A 9,244-nucleotide genomic window follows, 5' to 3' on the forward strand; every position below is an offset into this window, starting at 1 on the left:
GGAGATGCTGGAAGCTCAGGAGAGAAAGCGAAACAAATGAAAGCCTGGCACGATAGGCGAAATTCAGCTATTGCAGGTTAGATGGCCTGGGTTCCCTTATAACATTTATCCCTCATCAGTCACGGAAAGGATATTACTGGGATTTTTCTGTATTTCTACAGTAGAAACCCAAGAAGACATGGCCTGGCTCTGTATCACCAGAAGTTGTTCATTTGCATGTGATTTTAGCAAGCAAAGAGTCACCACCAATGGGCTAATCTTTCCCACATCCTCAATTTCTTGAATTGGCAGCATAACGCGATCAACAGGTGCCGATGATACTGCCATGGAGAATTATCTTCGCCCTTAAATCATCCTATTTTTAGCCCTGCATTCATCTTTACCCAACCATTTCCTTAAGCTGGAGAGTTCACGTACCCCACGCTCTACCTGTGATACAGCTGCTCCTTTACGGTGCACCCCCTCCCATCACCGTCACCACCGCGGGGCTGCCCTGTTGGGGTGACCTTGCAGGTGTCTTGGCAAGAGGCTCGTGCTGGGACTGCCCTGAGACCCGCTCTGTGAGCACTGCGGTCTGCAAAGCAGAAATGGATTTAAACTCTCTGTCCTGGTGGGTACAAGCTCGGTCACCGTCCCTAAGCAGAGCAAAGCCAGGCTATGCTTCCCGGCTACGATACAAATGAAAGCCTCTGTTGTCGTCTTAGAGTTGCAGCAAGCTGGTTGCAGGCATGTGGGTCCCTTCTTTGTCTCCTACTGTAGCACTAAAAAGTCTAAATCAGGGATGTTGTTAGAAAATTTTAGAGCTTAAGCTCTATAGGGACTGGAGCTTGTTAAGAAAGCAAAGCCCCTTTATACCTCCTGGGAGCTGGGCCACAAGATCCCAGTGACACGGGGTGGGAAAAGGCAGCTCGGGGCATCCCGGGGGGCCACGGCGTACGCATCCCCACCGCCGGCTCGCCAGCCTCCCGTTTCTCCTTCTCTTCCTCAGTTTTCTTTAAAACTCCTCCACCCACAGACTGCTTTAGTTTCTGAGCTGAAATGAAGACAGACCTTGAGGCACTTTAGCAGAACGTGACCGCAAGATGTCACAGTTGCTTCGCTGAGACGCGCGGTCCTGCCGCTGTCCTGCTCCCCACCTTCGCCCACGGTTCTTCCCGTATCTGGACACACACACACTTTTAGTTTGTTTTTTTGGTTTTGGTTTTTTTTTTTTTTTTGGCAAAGCAAGTTTGTTCATAGTGTCCTGGGGAAAGTTAGGCATTGATGGATCTAGCTCATTTAGAGGTTATCAGTTCGGGGTATAAAACAGGAGATATCCTAGATTTAGGATAGTCCAGCCTGCAGAGATCAATTTTGAGTTGAGCCGGAGGAAAATCTAGGTTTAACTTTGCATATAAACACTTCTTGGTGTTCCTGGAGTTACTGGTCAAGCACAGCTCCCCCACAGACTTCAGCTCCCCTTTGCCAGATGATGCAGCAGGCTCAGAAAACATTTTATCACTATGTTGGGGATTTGAGGTTTCTTTGTTCTTTATTGCAAACATTTTTTTTTGTGACCCAGAAAGCTACCTGCTTGGCCTGGATGGGGTCCCAGTGGCTGGTGAAATCAGTTAGCTCAGAAATACAGCAAGAAAGAAGTTTAATCTCAGAATAGGAACTAAGGAGAACCCAAGGAGTTTTGCAGAATACAGCTATGGGCCTTTTGGGGTGGTCCTTTACGGTCCGCAAATTGAATTCAAGACCTAATTCATGGCCTGTGCAAGCAATTGCTATGGATGCTCCAAACAAACGGCACTTTCTTTCATGCCCGCCCGGCTGGTGCCTCTTCCCAGCTGGAGCCGGTCAGAGTTTCCCATTCGGTGTCTGTGCTCCCGGGCACCAGGAGGAAACCTTTGCTCTACCAGCCGTGCGGGAAAAAGAAGAACCTCTAGCACTAAAGCGGAGTCACTGAGTGTCGCAGCAAGGGCGGAGAGGACCTTCTCTGGCACCTGCAGGAAGGGCTGAGGAAGCAGGCAGAGGTTTGCTCTGCCCGCTTGCGCTCATGATTGCTTGTCCTGCAACGACTGCCGCTGCCCTGGGGTCCGGCCGTGTCCCCTGGGGAAGGCGCCGCTCTCCCACCGCTCTCCGGAGAGCAGAGCCCCGCGTGCTCCGTCCCCGGGGGCGGCTGGGACAGGGCTGACCTCCAGCCCTTCGCCCTCTCCCGCCCGGGGAGCATGAGAACACCCCAGGGGCCTGGCGGCTCCCGGCCGGTGGGAGGGCTCGGCTCGGCACGGGGCAGCGGGTCCCTGTAAGGAGCGGGCTCAGCAGCGGCTGGGTGAGCCGTGTCGCCTTTGCCCACGGGTGGTGGCTTAGTGTGAAAGCGTTGGGCAAAGGGGCAGGTTTGGTGGGAGCCCGGGAAGGCTCCCATAACCCCCGAGCTCAGTGCAGGGGGTTTCTTCTGTGCCAGCTGATCGCGGGAGGGGGAATCCTCTTCTTTGGAAACGTCACTGAGGTGCAAACACCACGGGCTGGTCCTCATGTCCCAGCTGGAGCTCCGTGCCCTGCACATCCCAGGGGTCAGGTAAGTCGGTCCCATGGGATCCACACGTCTTGGCTTGAGGTCTGGGAGCTTCTCAGCATCTCGGGAGGCTGCCTCCGGCAGGGCTTTCTTTGCAGTGGATTTGCTGGCTGTATGGAATTGGGGAAGTTTAAAGCCTGAAGTTTCATTTTCTTCTGCTAGGACTATGAGATGAGCCTTCAAGCAGTTTCTGCACCCTGCATACGAGCTCACGGCTTCAGCAGGGAGCAGCAGCCTGCCAGGAAAAATGAACAATTGTCAGCACATGGTTTGCTGGATCCTACCATGCCCTTTGTGCCATGACTGATATCTGAAAGAGGAAAACCTCCCCTTCTCTCTGAGAGAAATCTCAACCTTGCTGCTTGCGGGTGGGCAGTGGGAGGAGAAGTCAGCTGGGACGAGACAGCTGATTTCCCCATGAGGGATGGTGACACCCCATGTTCCATGTGACGCTTGTTCCAGCTTCGGCAGTCCATATGTCATTGACTCATTTTTTTCAGCTGTGTGTCATGAAAATAAGCCTCTTCTGCAACAACGGTAAGGTCAGAAGAAGTGTAAAGCCCAAGCAGTGCTGTGCATCCTGGCTCTGTCCTGTTGTGGGGTTATTCCCCAGGCTTCACACACCAGGTTTGTCTACTTACTTCAGGAATTGCCAGCACTGATGGTCTGAATTGCCTTAAAACAACTTTTTTTTTTTTTTTTTTTTTTTTTAAATTCCTGGTGCTCTGGTGCCAGCTGCCTTGGTTTCCTATCCTGTGTGTCCCAGCAGCTGCATCTAGGACCCTCTCTCCGAGCGCTAAGGCACTGGGGCATGGAGGGATTTCAAGCAAGACTGTGGCACCTCTCTGCCTCTGGGTATGTAGTGTCTGCTTTAATCCCTTTCCTTCCCTCTGTCTTGATAGCTGTTGAATGGCCTTTTTCCACTGAAAAGACCTCCTTTGCTAGTCAAAATTCTCCTTCAGGGGATAACTGAGGCTGCTGTTGGGTGGGGGGAGACAGGGATCGCCTGGCTGGGTTTAATCCTGGGGAGAGGCTCGTTCTCGCCACCAGGTTTTCCGGTCTCTGGGGAGTCACTCCAGATGTGAAGCCTGAGAAATTATTATTCCTTCCCAAATGTTTGTTTTTATTAGACATTTAAATAGCTTTATAGGACATTTCATCCTGTCTGCAGTGGCCAAGTTCTTATCCTTGGAGAATTCATCTGGTACTGGAGTTTCAGTATGAAACTGTTTTCTCTGATCAGTTCTGTATTTGTCACCCTGAAACCTGCAGATTTTTGCTTGGTCTCCTCTGAAGAGGCAGGGAGATCAGAAACTCCCGCTCAAACACCTCTTACCCATCGAACACCTTGTAATTGCAGAGCTGTAATTCCACAGCAGCCAGGAGCCTCCTCTTTCTCCCTTCAGCATCCTCTAAATAACCACTGAAGCCACTCTTAGCCACTGGAGCTGACCCTTCCGAATGAGTTCATTATGATTTTTATAGACGAAACCAATGCTTTCCTGTGCTTGCATTAGAGGAGGAGCAGTCACATTGTACTTGGTATTTATCTTTCAAGAAATGAACTTCCCTGTCCTGCGTGCTTCCAGGGAAAATCTTGGTCCACGCTACTCAGGTTAGCAGAGAAGTAGAGAAAAGTGAGACCAGAGGCACTCAGAGAAGGACATTGTAGAGACCCATGAGCGATCATCTCAAGAAAGCCCCCTAATTAGCGCATTCCCGTACTTCCTCTGCTAACACCCCAGTACTTGCTCTTTCTATAGGATGAGAGCCCGTGTCTACTGTGAAGACTTTCTGCTCCCAAAGGTGCGCAGGACCACGGCAGACCTGTGGTCTGTTTACTCCAAGCCTGTCCCAGCAAACGGCAGAGAGCTGTGGGCCTTGTTTCTGCAGTGTTCCTGCGTTACAGCGGTGATGGGAGGCCTCTTTTACAACTGGATGTTTGCTTCCCTGGAGTACTCCTGGCATCTCTCCATTGCAATGGCCGTCTCCTTCAGCCTGCTCCTTCTCCTGACCCTTTTCTTGGTGCATCCTGCCCGTTGCGTCTTCAGTATGATCATGCCTACGTTAGGTACCAAACAAGGCCGGAAGCTTCTCTTGTCAACCTGCATCATGATAGTAGCGGTGAACATAACACCCAACATCATAAGCAACATGAAAACCATACTGCAGGTTATTAAGTGCATCTGCAAGAATTCCTCTGAGAGTCTTTTGAACTCAACTGCTCTGCTAGAGAGAGCTTCCTGGGAGTTTGGGGATGCAGTCCAAGAAACCGTTCATTCCATTAATATTTATAAGCCTATGAATGGACATTTTCAGTTTTCATTGCTTAAGAACAGCTCCTTGATTTACCAACAAATGCACCTTGCTGGTGAGAAAATTGGGAGGGACTTTTTGGCTGTTGAGGTACTGGTCAAAGATTCTGTACGAGTAGGCAACAAGCTGGTTGCTGGCTTCTCCATGTTCTATCTCTGTTTTGAGTCCACCTGGTATTTGAAAAATTACCTCACCAACCTCCACTTTGACAATTTTTACATCACCAAGAAGCTGGAACGTTTAGCTGTGGATAGAAAAGCAGCTCATCTGCTGGTGAGCTCATCCAAAAACCTCATTCGACCAACAGGCTTAAAGTTGTCCCGGGAAGAATTGATGCTGTGCCTCGTGCAAGCCATGCTCCTCACCGTGGCCCTGATGCTGATGCTGGTGGTCGTGGCGATGGACCACTTCGCGTTCCGCGTGGCAGACACCGCGGTGAGAAAAGCAGCTCAGTTCTCCGCGGTGCCCGTTGCGCTCAGCATCAAATACAATGTAAGTGCTGGGGTCTCCTGCCCGTCCCTGCACAGGGACCCTCCTGTGTAGAACGTCACAGGAGGCGGCGGTGGGGATCGCAGTCTTTGTAGCCTTATTTACACGTTCCTGACTTCCCTCCCCGGCAGCGGCTGGGTGGAGGCTTGGAGGGGAGGAGGTGGAGGCACAACCTCAGTTCCTCCTTCCAGTGCGTCAAACAGCAGCAAATCCCCGCTCCAAATTACAGCTCCTTGGGAGCGAGGAGGGCAGCAAACGGCGCCTCACGCTGCAAAGACGCTGCTAGCGCATGGCAGTCAGACGTCCCCATTACCTCCAGGTCCCTTCCCGAGGCGGGGTGGAGGAACGGGCGTCCCTGCGGCACCGTTGCCCGCCGCAGTGTGGGTGCGAGCACAAAGAGAAGGGGCACGCAGATGAATACACGTCTCGGCCGTGAGGATGTCTCGTCTTAGTGACTGGCCGTTCTTTAAGGAGAAAGCCTTGCTCACTGGCTTTGCTGTCACCTTGTGCCATCCTTTTCGCAAACCTCCCCAGTTTCTATCCTTTTTAATATCCTTCATCTGAACTAGCTCTGGTTTAGTTTTTTAGCTTTCCTCCTCTACCACGCAGCCTGCCTCCCTCCCCGGCCCCAGGGCTCCTTAGCACAGATCCCTGCTTATGGTGAGCTTACAGTAAAACAATCAGGAAAAAACCTCTAATACTCAAATATGCAGCCACTAATACTGCTGCCTGGATTATGCCTTTCATTGTCAATCTCACATACCTGTTACGATCGCTGTAACAGCAGATGAAGATGACAGACAGGACCGGGTCTCGCCGTGCCCGGTGCGCAGCGCCTGCACATCGTGCTGTTATTCTCGCTCAGCCTGGAGTGTATATGCACTTCGATGTCCTTCTCTTCATGCACCCAAACAAGCTGCAACGCTGATTACACACCCCCAGGCTGATGTTTTTGTGGTAGTCGGTTGATTTTGATTTGTTCATCCCCCATTTAACTCTTAACAATTTTTATTTCAGGCTAAAATAAGGATCCTGCCCTTTCTTTTGAAACTTTTACGGCTTCCTTATGAAGAACTACCACTTCAGAACTTTGAAAGAAGCTACCACCATTATCTGATCTTCAGCTCTGCCCACTGCAGGATCAGCCCCCCGACGCCTCCCAACCCCTCTGTGCTGCTCATCGTGGGGCTCCTCTTCTGCATCCTCTACGCTACCATATTCCTGGAGACCTATGCACACCGCCTGTGCAGGAAAATCGCAGGCTCCTTCTTCGAGAGCTGGGAGGAGAAGCGGGCACTTTACCTCTACGAGAAGCTGTCCAGGAAACACAAGGAGGAGCAAAACTGCATGAGAAACTAGGGGTACTTTTGGAAATGCAGGGTATGCCTGAGACCTGTGGCAGTGGCCGGGCAAAGGCTTCTGCAATATGGCCACGCATTTAGTTTTCCAGAGTCAGAGAAGCATTTGGAGTCTGGGCAAAAATATTTGCCAAAAAAAAAAAAAAAAAAGGGTGAAATGACACATTCTGCATTAATTTGAGAAAAATGGGATAAATTTACTTTTTTTTTTTTTTAGTCTAGAAGTCTGGGGTCAGCTGTTCCAGGAACGGTGGCAGACGATGGCTCATATGGCTGGAGGATATCTGCAGCATCAGGCAAAGCTAAATGGGTAATATGTTGGAGCTGGGGTGGGGGAAGAGCTCATTTACCTCCCCCACCACATCCATGCTGGAAGAAGTATGCACTTCCTTTCTTTCCCAAGTCTTCAGGCAGCAAGAAAGGAAACTTGATTATTTTAATTTTCAGGGAGTTTTTCTTTCAGGTTTCATGCATAGAAACTTGAGTAAACTGGGTAAATACTAACTTTTAGAAGGTAGTTTGTTCACCGAAGAAAGTGTAATTTCAGCCCACTGAAATAAACTCAAGACTAATATGACCATGAGATGCACATCCTGGGCATGAGTGGTGGTGGAAATCGGTACACAAAATCACTTCAAATGGCTCTTCAAAATAAAATATAAATAGAAGATCTGAAGGATCTCAGAAGGGAATGATACCAGCCAATAAAGGCCCATCTGGGTGTTGGTCTCTTTTCCCAAGTTACAAGTGATAGGACGAGGGGAAATGGCCTGAAGTTGTGCCAGGGGGGATTTAGATTTGATATTAGGAAAAATTTCTTCACTGAAGGGCTTGCCAAGCACTGGAACAGGCTGCCCAGGGAAGTGGTGGAGTCACCATCCCTAGAAATATTTAGAAGACAAGTAGATGTGGCACTTAAGGACATGGTTTAGTGGTGGACTTGGCAGTACTAGGTTAACAGTTGGACTTGTTGATCTTAAAGGTCTTTTCCAACCTAAATGACTCTCTGATTCTGTGACTCTAATTTAGGCCAACATCCTGGAGGACTTCAAAAGTGGTAGACAGAAACTTGACATTTGAGTCAGTGCTCTGCAGGCAACGGGGAAGTAGCAGGACTTGGAGGGCTGGACTTCCCTGAACCGAGAGCTCATTTTACATTTTGGGTTGTTTCAAACTCAAACTATAGTATTGAATCCAAGATGCAAAAATCCATCACTGGGGCAGCATCTGAAACATGTCCCTTTTGAAAGAGAGGCGGCTTGGATGCCTCTGTAAGGGCAAGAGCCAGAGGAGGGGGAGATAAATCAGTGCCAGGTTAAAAACAAAGCAACTTCACAGCTTCGTTTCTTCAAAGCATCTCTATTATTTTCCTCCCTTCTTCCATTAGAGTCTTCATTAAGGTAATTATTTGACATAATGCACTTCAATGAGATTAAATTACAGAAGTGAAGTGGCCGCTGCAGCCAGATGCACCGAATTCTCTCAGCTTCTGAGGTGCTTGAAACAAAGTAGGTCTGGGTTATTTCTTTTTTAAGCATCTAACAAAATCCTGGTGCATTCATCTCCCCAGTTTTCTTAATTCCCTGCTGTTCTGATGATTAATCCAAGCACCTTTCTGCCTCTATAGCAAATAGGGGGCTTTGTCATGCGGTTCTGTAGAAAATGCCCCGTGCTGTTGTGTTTGGGGAAAGCAAAAAGCTTTCCATGTGCCCACTGAGCAGTCACACTTATCTGGAGATAAGCGTTAAAATAGCTCTGAGGAGAACAGAGGAGCACCTTCAGCCAGCAAACCATCCCAGCAGCATGTTGCCTTCCAACAAGCACATCTTTAAAAAAAAGTTTTTCCTTGGGAAGACTTATCTTTTTGGCAAGAGATGCACATTAATCTTTAAGAATTTTTTTTTTTTTTTTTTTTATGTCAAACAGCATTTGCCCCTCCTGAGTAATGTCCAGTTCCTCTCCCTGCCTTCTGAGGGAGGTCTTCAGAGGAGACTGGGGCACGGGGAGAGGAGGCTGAAATGGTGAAGTGCTGGGGGCAAGCATGGGGATGGCCTTTGTTTTAGAGATGGGCCCTCCAGTTTCAGATGGGTTCAGCGTGGGTGAGATCACAGAGATGGACTAAGAGGACTAAGTACCACCCGTTGCATCCTTTGGACAGGCACTGCCCAGCTCCCAGCCAGGGCAGCTGAGCAGTGTGTGAGGCAGCTCCTGAAACAGCCCTTTTCAGCCTCAAAAATCATATTTATTAGGAAAAAACTGACCCCAGTCCAGAATAGTTCTCCCTGTCCTCTTTAGAGTTTCCTTCAGCTCCCACTAAATTTTAACCACTAAAGACTAATCCTGGGAACTCTGCACTTCTAGACTTCGGCATCAGACAAGCCTTGATTAGCGTAACTACATCTGCTTTAAAGGATACTAATCAGTGGAGGTATCGCTGCTCTGCCTCTGCCCCCAGCGTCGCAGCCTTCATAAACGCCCCGCAAGGCAGAGTTGTGCTCCCGTTTCCATTTGGCAGAAGAGATGT

At 49.4% G+C, this 9,244-nt stretch overlaps 1 protein-coding gene across 1 annotated transcript; it reads left to right on the forward strand.

Moving 5' to 3' along the window:
- Positions 1–2,937: 2,937 nt before the first annotated feature.
- Positions 2,938–7,276, forward strand: OCSTAMP (osteoclast stimulatory transmembrane protein). The gene is made up of 3 exons (XM_082007032.1): positions 2,938–3,412; positions 4,321–5,365; positions 6,380–7,276. Exons 1-3 carry the CDS (start codon positions 3,369–3,371, stop codon positions 6,719–6,721), a joined length of 1,431 nt encoding a protein of 476 aa, XP_081863158.1. The 5' UTR covers positions 2,938–3,368; the 3' UTR covers positions 6,722–7,276.
- Positions 7,277–9,244: the final 1,968 nt, after the last annotated feature.

This window comes from Phaethon aethereus (assembly GCF_964289735.1).
Source record: "Phaethon aethereus genome assembly, chromosome: 16".
NCBI lineage: Eukaryota > Metazoa > Chordata > Aves > Phaethontiformes > Phaethontidae > Phaethon > Phaethon aethereus.